Source organism: Heterodontus francisci, chromosome 14 (genome assembly GCF_036365525.1).
Source record: "Heterodontus francisci isolate sHetFra1 chromosome 14, sHetFra1.hap1, whole genome shotgun sequence".
NCBI lineage: Eukaryota > Metazoa > Chordata > Chondrichthyes > Heterodontiformes > Heterodontidae > Heterodontus > Heterodontus francisci.
The window spans coordinates 85838365-85857035 of record NC_090384.1 but is presented as its reverse complement, the minus strand read 5'-3'; the positions used below and the strand labels follow the sequence as shown (position 1 = coordinate 85857035).

The 18671-nt window shown below is 44.5% G+C and overlaps 1 protein-coding gene across 5 annotated transcripts in view; it reads left to right on the top strand.

Moving 5' to 3' along the window:
- Positions 1-621: 621 nt before the first annotated feature.
- Positions 622-18671, top strand: part of ano3 (anoctamin 3) — a 628446-nt gene continuing 610396 nt past the window's right edge. For all 5 annotated transcript variants that reach the window (XM_068046492.1, XM_068046489.1, XM_068046490.1 and 2 more), the window contains exon 1: positions 622-1241. In XM_068046492.1, coding sequence (XP_067902593.1) covers positions 1088-1241 — 154 coding nt within the window. In that variant the 5' untranslated portion in view covers positions 622-1087. The remainder of the gene's footprint in view (positions 1242-18671) is intronic.

Sequence of the window (18671 nt, the reverse complement as noted above, 5' to 3'; positions counted from 1 at the left end):
AGATAAGGCAAGCAGTAGGAGATCACCTTAAGAAAGTAGCCTCATATGGTTGGTGACTGTATGTAAACCAACAATCCAGAGGAACTTTGTATACTTTTCTGCAGCTTTTTTTTTGAGGTAAGTGAAGGCTGCAGTTGTCTCTTTGTTAACATTAAAGTTGGACTTTGGAAAATCAGAAGCTCTGTGGATGAAGGAATTTTGCTTTCTCTGCCTCAAAAGATTCTGGAGTACCCAAAGTTCAACTGGCATCCGCCAGCCCTGCATTGTTGCAAGCAGCAGTCCCAGACCTACCGGTAACTGCACCCAAAGACACTGAAGGCACATATGTTGGATTGGTGCTTTAGATTTGGCACTCATCTCCAACATGCAACAGATTGAGTTTTTGTAAAGTTGGGTATGCTTTTTAAATCCCTGCCTGGGTTATTCTTCAATCAGTCCAGCCATGCCATGCGAGAATAATTAACAATCCTGAATGATTGTTTGACTAAATGAATCAAACCTGTTTTTTTTAAGTGAGACAATTACTCGCTGCAGTTTACAGTACGCAGCATTTGTCATAAATTAAAAATCAGCTCACATCGATTTCTGTTGCTGTGGGGTTACGTCGCTTCCATTAAGCATTTATCAGTTGCAAACGATGTCTAATAGCTCACTTCCCCGTGCCTGCAACATGTAGCCAAATTGTACTAGGAGTTTATGGAAGAAATTGTTCTCATGACTGTTCGCCAACATAGTTTTCGAAAGCGTCTGCATTAGTGGGTCACAGGCTGCCTGTTGTAATCTCAGCAAGCGGGAAAACTCCGGCCTTTTGCCGTAATTCCCCGATCAGTGATGGGTCTGAAGTCCATGTGCCGCTCGCCCAATTGATGGAGGAGTTGGTACTTGTTTGAACGTGTGTTGCGGCCACACCCTGAGATCAAACTAAGTGTGGATGGAAGAACTGCTGTCGAGCTAGAGGGTGCTGTCCTGTTATCTGGAAGTGGATCCGAAGTTTATTGCCATCGTAACGAAGCTGACAATGCAACTGACTTGTAACCGGATTGGTAAACGGGAAATTCCTTGATGTAAGTTCCAACTCTTGCCGGAGATGGATGTTGAACTCAGCGAGCTCGAGGCCAAGAAGATCGATTACAGGTCAATTTCCAAACCCGACATCGCAGCGACAAAGCGAACTGGTGCTTTAAACCCCACCGTACATCATGAATTTCAACCTTATTCCGCATCGTTATCGGTCCCGGTTGGTGAGTACAGTATTCCAAAGGAAAACGTGGCATACACTTTTTTTTTAGGAGTTTAATGGTAGTCCTCGAGTTTATGTGGAGCTGCTCGGTGTCTTACCCCCTGCCCCCTTCATGAAGAGACTGATCACAATGCAGAGGCCGGCAGTGTTCAAGTACTGCCTAATAGTTCCAAGATACCTTAAAGTAAAACATCCGAATAATCCCAGCTGTCATTTTTGCATGCTCTATAATGCCAACAAGCATGTAGAATTCCATTTTTTAAGTAAATAGAATTGTACTGAAATTGTTGGGGCTTATTTAGAGCGTACACATTGGAGAAAATATGATCCGTGGAGTGTAATACAAAGTGTATGCAAAGTGTATCCACTGGACCTGATTTTTCCATCTTATGGGACTAATAGCAAAGTGGTTACATTATTGGACTAGTAATCTTGAATAATAAAAACAAGAAATGCTGGAAATACTCAGCAGGTCTGGCAGCATCTGTGGAGAGAGAAGCAGAGTTAACGTTTCAGGTCAGTGACCCTTCTTCAGAACTCAAGTAATCTTGAGACCTGGATGAATAATGCAGGGATCTGAGTTCAAATCCCACCACAACAGCTGGAGAATTTAAATTCAATGAATGAAATATATTTGGATTTTAAAAAAAGTATCAGTAATGGAGACTATACAATTACCCTATTGTTTTAAAAACCCATCTGGTTCACTAATGTTCATTAGGAAAGGAAATCTGCTGTATTCACCCTGTCTGGCCTACATATGACTGCAGACCTACAGCAATGTGATTGACTCTCACCTGTCACAAGAACACTGGGCTGGATTTTATTAGAGAGTTGCGCTCTGCGGCGGCACGCTGTGAGAGGGTGGCCTTTCAACATGGAAGTGCCGTCACACAGCCCCCGCGATATTCTGCGCGGGGGCTGATTTAAATAGCGGGGACGAGGCGGCCGCCCCTGATGACATCGAGGAGGTGACCGCCACGTCCCCGGCAACGGCGTCCGGTGCCACTGCGCAGGGGCCAGCGCCATTTTTAAAGGGCTTGAAGATCTTAGCAGAGATTTTAATTTTTAAAGTGACAGCAGTCCTGATTTTTTTAAATAAATAATTAAGATATGGAGGCCCATCTCCAACCCTCCCTCATTGGTCTTTCAATTGGCCCTTATTGACAAAACTTACTTTATTCCCGACCCGAACTTTCCCCCCCAATCTTCCAACATTTGCCCTTCAACCCCTTCCCACCATCCCCACAGCCAATTGAAATAGTTTTCCCTGCTCCCCCGCCCCTCCCGCCCTAAAAATTTTATTCCTTCCCCCTCCCCACCAGCTTCTCACCTCGAAACTCTGCACAGAGTTCCGAAGGTGCACGAGCTGCGTTTGGCGGCCGTAAAATCGGCATGGGACCTGTGCCGCCTGCAGGTAGGTCAATTTACATCTCATTATTCTCCATTTAAATATTTAGATGAAGGCCCCGCCACCAAGCAGTGGGGGGTTCGCACCGAGGTCCCCCCGCCACCGGTAATATGCAGCGGGCCCTTCTCAACATCGGGGGTTGAGGCGGGACTGTCCCCGCTGAGGTTTACTGGCCCCCCGCCATGACCCGAGACGTCAAGGGGCTGGTAAAGTTCATCCCACAAGAACACAAGAAATAGGAACAGGAGTAGATCATATGGCCCATCGAGCCTGCTTCGCCATTCAGTATGATCATGGCTGACCTTGGTCTTCAACTCCACTTTCACGCCCACTCCTCATGTCCCTTGATTCCCTGCGAGACCAAAAATCTGACTATCCCAGCCTAAAATGTATTCAACAATGGAGCATCCACAACCCTCTGGGGCAGAGAATTCCAAAGATTCACAACCCTTTGAGTGAAGTAATTTCTCCTCATCTCAGTCCTGAATGATTGATCCCTTATCCTGAGACTGTGTCCCTGTGTTTTAGATTCCCCAGCCAACAGAAACAATCTCTCAGCTTCTACCCTATCAAGCCCTTTCAGAATCTTGTATGTCTCAATTAGATCGCCTCTCATTCTTCTAAACTCCAGAGAATACAGGCCCAATTTACTCAGCCTCTGATCATAGGACAAGCCCCTCATCCCAGGGACCAATTTAATAAATCTTCGCTGCACTGCCTCCAGTGCAAGTATATCCTTTCTTAAATGTGGAGACCAAAACTGCACACGGTATTCCAGGTGCGGTCTCACCAAAGCCCTGTGCAATTTTAGTAAGACTTCTTTATTCCTGTACTCCAATCCCCTTGCAATAAAGGCCAACATGCCATTTGCCTTCCTAATAGCCTGCTGCACCTGCATGTTAACTTTGTGCGTTCCTTGTACGAGTACACCCAAGTCTCTCTGGACATCAACACTTACCAGTTTCACACCTTTTAAAAAATAATCTGCTTTTCTATTTTTACGACTGAAGTGCACAACTTCACACTTCCCTACATTATACTCCATTTGCCATATTGTTATCCACTCACTTAACCTGTCTATATCTCTTTGCAGCCACTCTACGTCCTCCCCGTAGCTTACCTTTCCACCGAGCTTTATATCATCAGCAAACTTAGATACATTACTCTCCGTCTCTTCATCCAAGTCGTTAATATAGAGTGTAAATAGCTGAGGCCCCAGCACTGATCCTTGCCAACTTGAAAATGCCCCATTTATGCTCACTCTCTGCTTCCTGTCTGTTAACCAATTCTCTATCCATGCTAATATATTGCCCCCAACACCATGAGCCCTTATCTTGCCTATTAATCTTTTATGTGGCACTTTATCGAATGCCTGTTGGAAATCCAGGTATACTACATCTACTGGTTCCCCTTTATCTACCCTACTAGTTACATCCTCAAAAAATTCGAATATATTTGTCAAACAGTTTGGTAAAACATTGCTGACTTGTTCTAATCATACTATGCTTTTCCAAGTGCAATGTTAAGACTTCTTTAATAATAGTTTCCAGCATCTTCCCAACGACTGATGTTAGGCTAACCGGCCTGTATTTCCCTGTTTTCTCTCTACTTCCTTTCTTGAAAAGCAGCATAACATTTGCCAACTTTCAATCTGACGGGACCTTTCCTGAATCTAAGGAATTCTGGAAATTCATAGCTAGGTATCTGAAATGGCCAAGTAAGCCATTGGTATAAAATCACGACAAAAAATAACTTAGGAGAATAAAACCAGACAGCCTACCCTTTGCATCGTACTAAGCACCTGACACGACAAAAGCCCCTCCAAGTCACACACCATCCTGGCTTCAAAACATAGCATTGTTCCTTCATCGTCGCTGGGTCAAATTCCTGGAATCCCCTACCTAAGAGCACTGTACATGTACCTATACCACACAGACTGCAGTGATTCAAGAAGGCAGCTCATCACCATCTTCTCAAGGACAATTAGGGATGGGCAAAAAGTGCTGGCCTTACCACCGATGCCCACATCCCATGAATGAATTGTTAAAAAATGAATTTTCTGAAGAATATATTTAAAGCCCTTTGGTAGTTTGGAAGTGGCCATGTCACAAATCCCTCAAAAAAAGAAAGTTGTAAACATGGGTAAAATAAACATGGAAATAAGTAATACAATGGCGTCCATGGGAATCCCCTAGATCCACCCAATAGAAACCAAATGCAAACCATGAGGTGGTGTCTTTATTCCACTGAAACTGACAGAAACTTCTACTTTTCACCAGAGAGTGTGCTGTTGAGGCACCCGCCTGTCCGCACTGCTCGACCCCCGCAGCCAAAGATTTTAATCAATGGGAAATCAATTGAATTGACAAGAACTTAGGGTCGGATTTTTGTTTTGGGCTTGTGGCCAATGCCAGAATCAAATGCCAGTCCTGACTCTGCACCGAGCTGGATATAGTCACTCCACAGGATTTGAATGTCCAGTTAAGGGTTCTCAATGCTAGTGGATCAATAGTAGGCTCTCCAGCACTGACACAGCAGCAGTCTGCTGATGCAGGTAAGGGAGAGAGAGGGTGCCTGAAGATTGGAGGCATGCCTTCAGCACTTATAAAAATTTTGAAAATCTAAGTGGCCACAACTGCCAGACAGCCACTGTGGCAGGGCTCCCCATTTACAGTGCAGCCTTCCACCGCAGTTGTGACCATCTTTCTGCAGTAGAAGCTGGGGGGCGGGGGGTGGGGTGGGTGGTGAGGGGATTTTAACTATTCTGGAGCGATGGTTTGCCACTGGGAGGTGGCCTCCTTTCACTGGCCATGTTTTGGCCACTGCAGTGGTCCTGCCTGCCAACTAGAAAATTCCAGTTGGTGCGAGAGAGGTGTCTTAATAGGTCCCTTAATAGATTCACTGAATTGCTTGTGGATGGGTAGCCGTTGCACCTCCGATCTGGCCTCCTTGAAAATGGCCAGGAGGTGGGAAAATGCTGGCAAACAGACTCTCTGCTCTCCTATGGCAATTTTGCCACCTCAGGTCCTGCCTTCATGGCCATTTGAAAATCCAGCCGTTAGTCTCACTTTAAAGACCTTTGAAAAAGTTACACCTTGTTGAATGAGGTGCAACTGGGGTTTATTGAAGTACGAGCATCACAATTACTACTGAACACCCTCACCGGCCCTGAAAAGCTAATTTTATATTTGTGGAATGTCAAATTTCTCCTGATGAAAAGATCCACGCACATTTAAAAAAAATATATGTTTCTTTTTTTAAACTTCTTTTGTTTACCTTTATTTTAGCTTCTATCTCAATCCAATCCTAATCATTATTTTGCTACCTGAGAATTTAAATTAAAAGTAAAAGTTATTTAGTGTTTTTACTTCCTGGTTTGTTGTGTGTGAATACTTCAGTATAACTGGCTGCTTATCCTGCATGTTGACATCACTGCTGCTGCTCACCAAGATCTCCCTTGACTTGGCGTCAGATTTAAACTGCCATTGAGAAAATGGAAAACCACAGCATAGAGGTCGCTAGATCTTTGTGGGTAGCTTTTCTTTAAGGCTGGCAGCGAACCCTTGATCTGACATGAGTGAAGCAATGAAATTTACTCAGATTCAGAAGAAACTAACAACTAAACAGAAGACCTGTCTGTTGTCAGAAGCTAATGCCCTCTCTAAAGGTGCACATACCCATTGCCAGGTTAGTGTTGGCGTGAAGCCATTTCCAGCTTGCATCGATGCTAAACTTGCTAAGAAAATCTGGAATCAGAGCCTAACTCAATGAAGTGAAATTTTGTGGAGGTGGTATACTCACAGCAGAGGCAGACTAGCTAAATGGGAAATCAGGAGATTTCACGAGTACCCCTTGAATGGTCCCACAATATTTTATTAATGGTGTTCCCTTATTTTCCTGAGAATCCCTTGCTCTTTCAGGGGAGCTAGTCTGCCATGACTCGCTGTGCTTCCGTATGACATCTCAGAATTTAAGTTCAGTACAGTGTCCTGGTTTAAAAAGTCCTTATGAATCCAAAGGACATCTGGGTACATATTAAACCGAGTTGATTTGATTAAGTGTTAAGAGAGCAGGGATTTTCACCTCCTCACAGCCACAGTCTAAACATTTTGCTGCTGAGTGACAGCTGTGCTCACTCAGGTACCTCGGATATTAGAAATTCTATCCCAGCTGGAGCCAAGTTACATACGAATGGAACCTGAACTGCCATTGCCAGTGTCAGACCAGTAGCTGTAGTGTAAATGTACTTGTAGATTAACATCATGTTTGTGTGTAGCATTTAACTTTTCATCCGTTTACTCCCATAGCAAGATAGAAATTGCTACAAATTAGCTTTTAGATTACAGTTTAATTTGACCTCCCCACGTACTCTCACTACACTTTTAGTGAAACATGGGCCATGGCACTGCCCTTGATGGGGAAGCAATGGCAGCTCAATAAGTTAATTTAGGCTTGAAATAACAGGTCTGTTCAAATAAACATTGGAGAGAGCACTGACTTCCACTTGGCAGAAAAGATGTTGGACTCTGATAACTCAAAATATTCGAGAGGAGCACATACTCTTCAGGCTGAAGCGTAAGGTACATTACAACAATGACTGGGTAGGCGGTGGCGTAGTGATATTATCACTGGACCAGTAACCCAGAGACCCAGGGTATTTCTCTGGGGACATGGGTTCAAATCCCACCACAGCAGAAGGTGGAATTTGAATTTAATTAATAAATTTGGAATTAAAAGTTAGTCTAATGATGGCCATGAAACCATTGTCAATTGTTGTAAAAACCCATCTGGTTCACTAATGTCCTTTCGGGAAGGAAATCTGCTGTCCTTACCTGGTCTGGCCTACATGTGACTCCAGACCCACAGCAATGTGGTTAACTCTTACATGCCCTCTGAAATGGCCCAGCAAGCCACTCAGTTGTACCGAACCGCTACGAAGTTAAGAAAAAGGAATGAAACCGGACGGACCATCCGGCATTGACCTAGACACCGGAAACGACAACGACAAACCCAGCCCTGTCGACCCTGCAAAGTCCTCCTTACTAACATGTGGGGGCTTGTGCCAAAGTTGGGAGAGCTGTCCCACAGACTAGTCAAGCAACAGCCTGACATATTCATACTCGCGGAATCATACCTTACAGACAATGTCCCAGACACTGCAATCACTATCCCTGGGTATGTCCTGTCCCACCAGCAGGACAGACCCAGCAGAGGTGGTGGCACAGTGATATACAGTAGGGAGGAAGTTGCCCTGGGAGTCCTCAACATCGACTCCGGACCCCATGAAGTCTCATGGCATCAGGTCAAACATGGGCAAGGTAACCTCTTACTGATTACCACCTACCGCCCCCCCTCAGGTGATGACTCAGTACTCCACCGTGTTGAACACCACTTGGAGGAAGCACTGAGGGTGGCAACAGCACAAAATGTACTCTGGGTGGGGGACTTCAATGTCCATCACCAAGAGTGGCTCGGTAGCACCACTACTGACCGAGCTGGCCGAGTCCTAAAGGACATAGCTGCTAGACTGGGTCTGCGGCAGGTGGTGAGAGAACCAACACGAGGGAAAAACATACTTGACCTTGTCCTCACCAATTTCTCTGCTGCAGATGCTTCTGTCCATGACTGTATTGGTAGGAGTGACCACCGCACAGTCCTTGTGGAGACAAAGTCCCGCCTTCACATTGAGGATAGCATCCATTGTTTTGTGTGGCACTACCACCGTGCTAAATGGGATAGATTTCGAACATATCTAGCAATGCAAAACTGGGCCTCCATGAGGCGCTGTGGGCCATCAGCAGCATCAGAATTGTACTCAACCACAATCTGTAACCTCATGGCCCGGCATATCCCCCACTCTACCATTATCATCAAGCCAGGAGACCAACCCTGGTTCAATGAAGAGTGCAGGAGGGCATGCCAGGAGCAGCGCCAGGCATACCTCAAAATGAGGAGTCAACCTGGTGAAGCTACAACACAGGACTATCTGCATGCCAAACTACGTAAGGAGCATGCGATAGACAGAGCTAAGCGATCCCATAACCAACAGATCAGATCTAAGCTCTGCAGTCCTGCCACATCCAGCCGTGAATGGTGGTGGACAATTAAACAACTAACTGGAGGAGGTGGCTCCACAAATATCCCCATCCTCAATGATGGGGGAGCCCAGCACATCAGTGCGAAAGATAAGGCTGAAGCATTTGCAACAATCTTCAGCCAGAAGTGCCAAGTGGATGATCCATCTCGGCCTCCTTCTGAAGTCCCCAGCATCACAGATGCCAGACTTCAGCCAATTCGATTCACTCCGCGTGATATCAAGAAACAACTGAAGGCACTGAATACTGCAAAAGCTATGGGCCCTGACAATATTCCGGCAATAGTACTGAAGACCTGTGCTCCAGAACTTGCTGCGCCCCTAGCCAAGCTGTTCCAGTACAGTTACAACACTGGCATCTACCCTGCAATGTGGAAAATTGTCCAGGTATGTCCTGTACACAAAAAGCAAGACAAATCCAACCCGGCCAATTACCACCCCATCAGCCTACTCTCAATCATCAGTAAAGTGATGGAAGGTGTCATCAACAGTGCCATCAAGCAGCAGTTGCTTAGCAATAACCTGCTCAGTGATGCTCAGTTTGGGTTCCGCCAGGGCCACTCAGCTCCTGACCTCATTACAGCCTTGGTGCAAACATGGACAAAAGGGCTGAACTCAAGAGGTGAGGTGAGAGTGACTGCCCTTGACATCAAGGCAGCATTTGACCGAGTATGGCATCAAGGAGCCCCAGCAAAACTGAGGTCAATGGGAATCAGGGGGAAAGCCCTCCGCTGGCTGGAGTCATACCTATCGCAAAGGAAGATGGTTGTGGTTGCTGGAGGTCAATCATCTGAGCTCCAGTACATCACTACACGAGTTCCTCAGGGTAGTGTCCTTGGCCCAACCATCTTCAGCTGCTTCATCAATGATCTTCCTTCAATCATAAGCTCAGAAGTGGGGATGTTCGCTGATGATTGCATAATGTTCAGCACCATTCGTGACTCCTCAGATACTGAAACAGTCCGTGTAGAAGTGCAGCAAGACCTGGACAATATCCAGGCTTGGGCTGATAAGTGGCAAGTAACATTCGTGCCACAGAAGTGCTAGGCAATGATCATCTCCAACAAGAGAGAATCTAACCATCTCCCCTTGACATTCAACAGCATTACCATTGCTGAATCCCCCACTATCATCATCCTCGGGGTTACCATTGACCAGAAACTGAACTAGAGTAGCCATATAAATACCGTGGCTACAAGAGCAGGTCAGAGGCTAGGAATCCTGAGGTGAGTAACTCACCTCCTGACTCCCCAAAACCTGTCCACCATCTACAAAGCACAAGTCAGGAGTGTGATGGAATACTCTCCACTTGCCTGGATGGGTGCAGCTCCAACAACACTCAAGAAGCTCGACACCATCCAGGACAAAGCAACCCGCTTGATTGGCACCCCATCTACAAACATTCACTCCCTCCATCACCGACGCAAAGTGGCAGCAGTGTGTACCATCTACAAGATGCACTGCAGAAATGCACCAAAGCTCCTTAGACAGCACCTTCCAAACCCGCAACCTCTACCAACTTGAAGGACAAGGGCATCAAATACATGGGAGCACTACCACCTGCAAGTTCCCCTCCAAATCACACACCATCCTGACTTAGAACTATATCGCTGATACTTCACTGTTGCTGGGTCAAAATCTTGGAACTCCCTTCTTAACAGCACTGTGAGTATACCTACCCCAAATGGACTGCAGCAGTTCAAGAAGGCAGCTCACCACCACCTTCTCAAGGACAATTAGGGATGGGCAATAAATGCTGGCATAGCCAGTGATGCCCACATCCCATGAATGAATGAAAAAAAACCCTGCAAAAGTACTTCCTTGACAGTAAACTGTTTTAGGAAGTTCTAAGGTGGTGAAAGATGCTGTATGAATGCAAGTTTGTTCATTTCGTTTGTTCATTCCTTCATTTCATTCATTTATTTGTTACAAATTTATTCTTTCATTTCATTCTGTCCTTTTTCATTTATTTTTCTTTTTTCATTTTCTTTCATTCATGAATGTTTTGTGTTGGGCTGATTTGCTAACTTGGAACCATGGAAGTTTGCCACACAGAGGTATACAATCAGCCCTTTAGGTTGGTGCCAGCTCTGGTCTCACATTATCCTCCCCTGTTTCAAATGTTTATCTACTTTTCTTTAAAAGGATGCAATGCTCTCTGCCTCAAATAAAATATGCCAGGCTCCAAATACTCTCTGTGTAAAGATATCTCTCCTAACATCTCTCATTGTTGTGTGCATTAGATAATTTGACCCTCTCAATGTAGAGTTACCAGTCTTGTACAACAGTGAAAAACAAGCAAAACGCAATGAATTGCCATGCCACTGGATTACAAAAATTTAACTATATAATGAGGAAATACAATGTGGAAAATTGGACAATTTTAAAACAATCAAAAATTCTCAATGGTTATTTTGTTTTCCAAAGTCTTACAAAGTTCAAGAAATACTCCATTATTATTAAATAGCGTTTAAGTCCAAGGCTCATGTGTGCATTATAACAACATGCATACTATTTTGATAATATCAGCACAAATTGTAAAAACTGTAATATGAAATAGTTGATTGTCAAAGTCCCATTGCTCTGTATCAAGAGATAACTAGATGATGAAAGGAGTACACTTCCTTTAAAACATCACATTAATGTTGAAATGCTCAGTTTTCATTTTTCAAAGTTTCAGAAGATACTCTGAACATGTTTAAAACATGAAACAGGCCATCCTGAGGATGTGATTTCAACTGTGTGCACAGACCTAGAAGGCACAAGTACAATATCATGTCAAAATTCTGATGATCCCGTTCCACTATTGGAAATGTGCCTCAATGGGATCTAAATGCATGAATGGAGAAAGCTGCAGTTCTTGTCCTGAATCCTGGGAATGGAGTCATCTGGACCATGCCTATAGGCACATCAGCAGTGTCCACGCTGAAATGAGCGACTGTAATTGCACTCTAACGGGACTAAGTCAAATGGAAAATGACTGAAATATTTTTATTCCCTTGGCAGTTCAAAATAAAAGGAACCAATCCCCTTTGCCTGCAAAAAATGTCGCATTTTTCTTTTCGTAGTGGTGAATATATGCAACAGAATTTCATTTAAGATATTCCAATACATCTGCTGCCCTTGTCCCTTTTGGTGATAGAGGATGTCAGTTTGGGAAGTGCTGCCAAAGAAGCTTTGGTGAGTTGCTGAAGTGCATCCTATAAATAGTGCACGCCGCAGCCACAGTAGACCATAGTGGTATTGTCACTGAACTAGTAACCCAGAGACCCAGGGTATTGCTCTGGGGACATGGGTTCAAATCCCACCACAGCAGAAGGTGGAATTTGAATTCAATTAATAAATCTGGAATTAAAAAAGCTAGTCTAATGATGGCCATGAAACCATTGTTGATTGTTGTAAAAACCCATCTGGTTCACTAATGTCCTTTCGGGAAGGAAATCTGCTGTCCTTACCTGGTCTGGCCTACATGTGACTCCAGACCCACAGCAATGTGGTTGACTCTTACATGCCCTCTGAAATGGCCTAGCAAGCCACTCAGTTGGATCGAACCGCTAGCACGCTGGGTGTACCTACCCCATATGGACTGCAGCATTTCAAGAAGGCAGCTCACCACCACATTCTCAAGGGCAATAAGGGATGGGCAATAAATGCTGGCCTGGCCAGGGATGCCCACATCCCATGAATGAATTAAAAAAATAAGTTGTAATTTTAGGATAATTCTGCGTGTTGTGGGATCTCTTCTAGCATTAACTTTATTGGAAAATAAATGTGAAGAGTTGGGCTATTCAAGATCTTTTGAAACTTAGCTTTGCACAGAATTGAAATTACATTACCACCAATGTGTGGTGATCTCTTAAGGATCATCTCACACCATTTGGCCTCCCTGTACAAAGGAAGCAGATTATCAGCCTGACTTCTATCTACATTCATGCAGATGTAGGTTTGACATTGGTTTGCGTTGATCTGAAAGCAATAGTGTAACAGAGCAGTTAATGTATTGGCATTGTCGGTTCTACTGGCTGAAGAGTCCTGATAGGGCAGTCAACTGTTTTTCAAAGAGTAGAAGATAGAAGGTTGCATGAAATCATGCAATTTTAAAAAACAATAAATTAAAGGTGAGTGCTGTGCTGGATCAAACAAGGCAAGATTACCTCTTGGAAGTAACCTTAAGATTTCGATGAAGAGTAGAAGAGTTCACCCCAATGTTCTGGCCAATATTCCTTCAACCAACATCATTAAAACAGAATATCTGGTCATTATCACATTTCTGTTTGTGAGACCTTGCTATGAGCTATTTGAGTGCTACATTTCTTTCATTACAACAATGACAACACTTCAAAATGAACTTCATTGGCTTTGCAACATCCTGACATCATAAAAGGTGCTATATAAATGCAACATTGTTCTTTCTTTGAGATTGGGCCAGCACCCACAGAATGATTGTCATTTTTCTCCAATTTGAACCATTTTTCCACCGGCTCTAATTATGAATTATTTTAAAATGTGTTTTTAAATTGATGCTTACTTGAAAAGGGTTACATTCAAATGGCACCTGAACTTTCAGGCATATATTAGATTTCGATGGAGCATTTTCAGCAGCATCCTGGAGACAATAAAAGATAAATAGATATTCCAGTGATGGTTCACACACAGTACTGTTGTCACAGTCATATTTGAGCAGTGTCGATGGGCTGAATGGCCTACTTCTGCTCCTATGTTCCTATATTCATTTAAACTCAGCAGGAGCCATTGTCAAAGTAAAGCTGGTGGACCCTGCTTTTGGGGACAGGAATAGGGATAGTTTCAACTAAAAACTAACACTAAAGGCAGACAGATTTTTGAAAGCAGGAGATTGATGGGAAACAAAAGGCTGTAAAAAGCAATCTTTTTTTATTCGTTTCTGGGATGTAGGCATCACTGACAAGGCCAGCATTTATTGCCCATCCCTAATTGTCCTTGAGAAGGTGGTGGTGAGCTGCCTTCTTGAACTGCTGTAGTCCGTGTCTGGTAGTGCACCCACAGTGCTGTTAGGAAGGGAGTTCCAGGATTTAGACCCAGTGACAGTAAAGGAACAGCAATAAAGTTCCAAATCAAGGTGGTGTGTGGCTTGGAGGGGAACTGGAGGGGAACATGTGTTCTCATGCAACTGCTGCCCTTGTCCTTCTAGGTGGTAGAGGTCAGGGATTTGGAAGGTGCTGTCGAAGGAGCCTTGGTGCGTTGCTGCAGTGCATCTTGTAGAAGGTACACACTGCTGCCACTGTGCATCGGTGGTGAGGGGAATGAATGTTTGTGGATGGGGTGCCAATCAAGTGGGCTGCTTTGTCCTAGATGGTGTCTAGCTTCTTGAGTGTTGTTGGAGCTGCACCTATCCAGACAAGTGGAGAGTATTCCATCACACTCCTGACATGTGCCTTGCAGATGGTGGACAGACTATGGGAAGTCAGGAGATGAGTTACTCGCCGGAGGATTCCTAGTCTCTGTCTTGCTTTTGTAGCCACGGTATCTATATGGCTACTCCAGTTTAGTTTCTGGTCAATGGTAACCCCCAGGATGTTGAAAGTAGGGGATTCAGTGATCGTAATGCCATTGAATGTCAAGGGGAGATGGTTAGATTCTCTCTTGTTTGCGATAGTCATTGCCTGCCACTTATCAGCCCAAGCCTGGATATTGTCCAGGTCTTGCTGCATTTCTACACGGAATGCTTCAGTATCTAAGGAGTCGCGAATGGTGCTGAACATTGTGCAATCATCAGCGAACATCCCCTCTTCTGACCTTATGATTGAAGGAAGGTCAATGATGAAGCAGCTGAAGATGGTTGGGCCAAGGACACTACCCTGAGGAACTCCTGCAGTGATGTCCTGGAGCTGAGATGATTGACCTCCAACAACCACAGCCATCTTCCTTTGCGCTAGGTATGACTCCAACCAGCGGAGAGTTTTCCCCCTGATTCCCATTGATTCCAGTTTTGCTCGAGTTCCTTGATGCCATACTCGGTCAAATGTGGCCTTGATTTCAAAGGCAGTTACTCTCACCTTACCTCTTGAGTTCAGCTCTTTTATCCATGTTTGAACCAAGGCTGTAATGTGGTCAGGAGCTGAGTGGCCCTGGTAGAACTCAAACTGAGCATCACTGAGCAGATTATTACGAAGCAATTGTTGCTTGATAGCACTGTCAACGACGCCTTCCATCAGTTTACTGATGATCGAGGGTAGACTGATGGGGCGGTAATTGGCCAGGTTGCAACTTTCCACATTGCTGGGTAGATGCCAGTGTTGTAGCTGTTCTGGAATAGCTTGGCTAGGGGCGCGACTAGTTCAGGAGCGCATGTCTTCAGTACTATTGCCGGAATGTTGTCAGGTCGCATAGCCTTTGCAGTATCCAGTGCCTTCAGCCATTTCTTGATATCACGCAGAATGAATCAAATTGTCTGAAGACTGGCATCTGTGATGCTGGGGACTTCAGGAGGAGGCCAAGATAGTTTATCCACTCGGCACTTCTGGATGAAGATTGTTGCAAATGCTTCAGCCTTATCTTTTGCACTGATGTGCTGGGCTCCCCCACCATTGAAGATGGGGAGATTTGTGGAGCCACCTCCTCCTGTTAGTTGTTTGATTGTCCTCCACCATTCACGACTGAATGTGGCAGGACTGCGGAGCTTAGATCTGATCCATTGGTTGTGGAATCACTTAGCTCTGTTTATTGCATGCTGCTTCCACTGTTTGGCATGCAAGTAGTCCCGTGTTGTAGCTTCACCAGGTTGACACCTCATTTTGAGGTATGTTGGTGCTGCTCCTGGCATGCCCTCCTGCACTCTTCATTGAACCCAGTTGATCCCCCGGCTTGATGGTAATGGTAGAGTGGGGGATATGCCGGGCCATGAGGTTACAGATTTTGGTAGAATACAATTCTGCTACTGCTGATGGCCCACAGCGGCTCATGGATGCCCAGTTTTGTGTTGCTAGATCTGTTCTAAATCTATCCCATTTAGCACAGTGGTAGTGCCACACAACACGATGGAGGGTATCCTCAATGTGAAGTAGGGACTTTGTCTCCGCAAGGACTATGCGGTGGTCACTCCTACCAATACTGTCATGGACAGATGCTTCTGTGCCAGGCAGATTGGTGAGGATGAGGTCAAGTATGTTTTTCCCTTTCATTGGTTCCCTCACCTGCTGCAGACCCAGTCTAGCAGCAGTGTCCTTTAGGACTCAGCCAGCGCGGTCAGGCAGTGAGGAATGGTGCTACTGAGCCATTCTTGGTGATGGACATTGAAGTCGCCCACCCAACGTGCATTCTGCACCCTTGCCACCCTCAGTGCTTCCTCCAAGTGGTGTTCAACATGGAGGAGTACTGATTCATCAGCTGAGGGGGTGGGGGGGGGGGAGTCGGTAGGTGGTAACCAGCTGGAGGTTTCCTTGCCCATGTTTGACCTGATGCCATGAGACTTCATCGCGTCTGGAGTCAATGTTGAGGGCTCCCAGGGCAACTCCCTCCCGACTGTATACCACTGTGCCGCCACCTCTGCTGGGTCTGTCCTGCTGGTGTGGCAAAACATACCCAGGGATGGTGATGTCTGGGACATTGCCTGTAAGGTATGATTCCTTGAGTATGACTATGTCAGGCTGTTGCTTGATCAGTCTGTGGGACAGCTCTCCCAACTTTGGCACAAGCCCCCAGATGTTAACAAGGATGACTTTGCAGGGTCGACAGGGCTGGGGCTGGGTTTTCCATTTCCAGTGTCTAGGTCGATGCCAGGTGCTCCATCCGGTTTCATTTCTTATTGACTTTGACGTGGTTTCATACAACTGAGTGGCTTGCTAGGCCATTTCAGAGGGCATTTAACCACATTGCTGTGGGTCTTGGGTCACATGCAGGTCAGACCAGGTAGGGACAGCAGATTTCCGTCCCTAAAGGACAGTCGTGAACCAAATGGGTTTTTACGACAATCGACAATGGTTTCATGGCCATCATTACATTAGCTTTTAATTCCATTTTTATTAATTGAATTCAAATTCCATCTTCTGCCCTGGTGGGATACAAACCCACGTCTACAGAGCGATACCCTGGGTTATTAGTCCAGTGACAATACCACTATGCCACCACCTCCCCTTAACCTAGGACCAGCATGTTCTGCAGGAAGAGTGCTTCTACCTTTGAACGTTGTACAGAGGGATTATCCTGCTTAGTAAGGGACCCTGTTAAAGTGGAAGTAGTGTCATGTGTTCAAAAGCAAAATACTGTGGATACTGGAAATCTGCAATAGATACGGTAAATGCCGAAAATACTTGCCTGATATTCCGTGGACAAAGAAACAGAGTTAACGTTCTGACAAACGGTCATTGACCTGAAACGTTAACTCTGATTCTCTCTCCACAGATGCTGCCAGACCTGCTGATTATTTCCAGCATTTTCTGTTTTTATTTTAATGTCATGTGTTTTTAAATTTGTATCATTTTACAAATCTGGTGCAAATTTGATGGGCAGAATGGCCTCATTCTCCACAGTATTACTTTATGATTTTATTCTATAAGTTCTACCGGTTTAAACTACGTGACTCTGACCAAACCTGTTGCTCTGTACATTTCATCTTACTACAGAATAAATTAGAATAGAGCTCAAATCATATCAAGCCTCATCCAGCAGTAACTTGATCTGTCTCGAGAGATTACAGAGATATGTGTGCGCAAGATATGCATATCCGATCCAGATTGCAACAATTATACTACAGTTTTGGTACTAGCACAAACAAAATCTGCTGGTATTGCAACCAAAAGTGTATAACAATGTCATTATGCTGAGACTACTTAGAAGAGGCAAAATCACTGTTTTTGCTTCAAACCGATGGCACAAATCATTTGTGATACAATCAAAACCTTGTTAATCGTGACTCACTAATGGACATGAAGTTATATCTTTTGTAGACTCTTCCTAATAAGCACAATCCATCCTCAGTGCTTTCAGTGCTTATGGACTGAATTAGGGAGAATGTCCCCTTGAAATAAAAATCTATTAACCAACATGAGCCATACAAATGGAATTTGAAACTAGGTTCAGAAGGATTCTTTCAGAGCAAAATGTAAACAAATAATTTTGTGATTGGCTGAGGCTTGTGAGAGATTGATATTGATGGTGACTATTTCCTATCCTGAGGGAACATACGGAACATGGAAAATGTGTAGAGATTTACATGTCTGCATTGTTATGAATTTGTTTTGAAGCATTAGTTGTTGCCAAAATAAATATGGATAAAATATATAGAAGTGTTTGATTTTAAAAAATCCCTTCATCTGTCTTTCAAGTGTACAATTGGCTATGGATTTTTGACTCTAGTTTTTTACCATAGGGTAATGTCGAACAAAGTATTTATTTTTCTTTGCATAAATTCCATGCACAAATGTATAAAGACACATTGTACTTGGGCATTACATATCTTCAACAACTTGCATTTATATTTTTAATATAGCAAAAAGCCCCAAGGAGCTTCACAGCTGCGTTATCAATCAGAATTTGGCACCGAGCCACATAAGGTGATATTAGGACAGGTAACCAAAAGCTTGGTCAAAGAGGTAGGTTTTAAGGAGCTTCTTTAAAAGAGGAGAGAGAAGTTGGAAGGTTTAGAGAGGCAATTCCGGAGCATAGGGTCCGGGAACTGAAGGCTCGGCCGCCAATGATGGAACAACTGAAACTGTGGATGCACAAGAGGACAGAAGTGGAGGAGTGCAGAGACGTCAGAGAATTGTATGGGTGGAGGAGGTTACAAAGATAGAGAAGGGGGGAAAGGCCATTGAGAGATTTGAAAATTAGGATGGAAATTTTAAGATTGAGGTGTTTCTGGACCAGGTGCCAATGTAGGTCAGTGAGCACAGGGGTGATTTGTGAATGGGATTTATTGCAAGTTAGGACACCGGCGGCAGAGTTTTGGA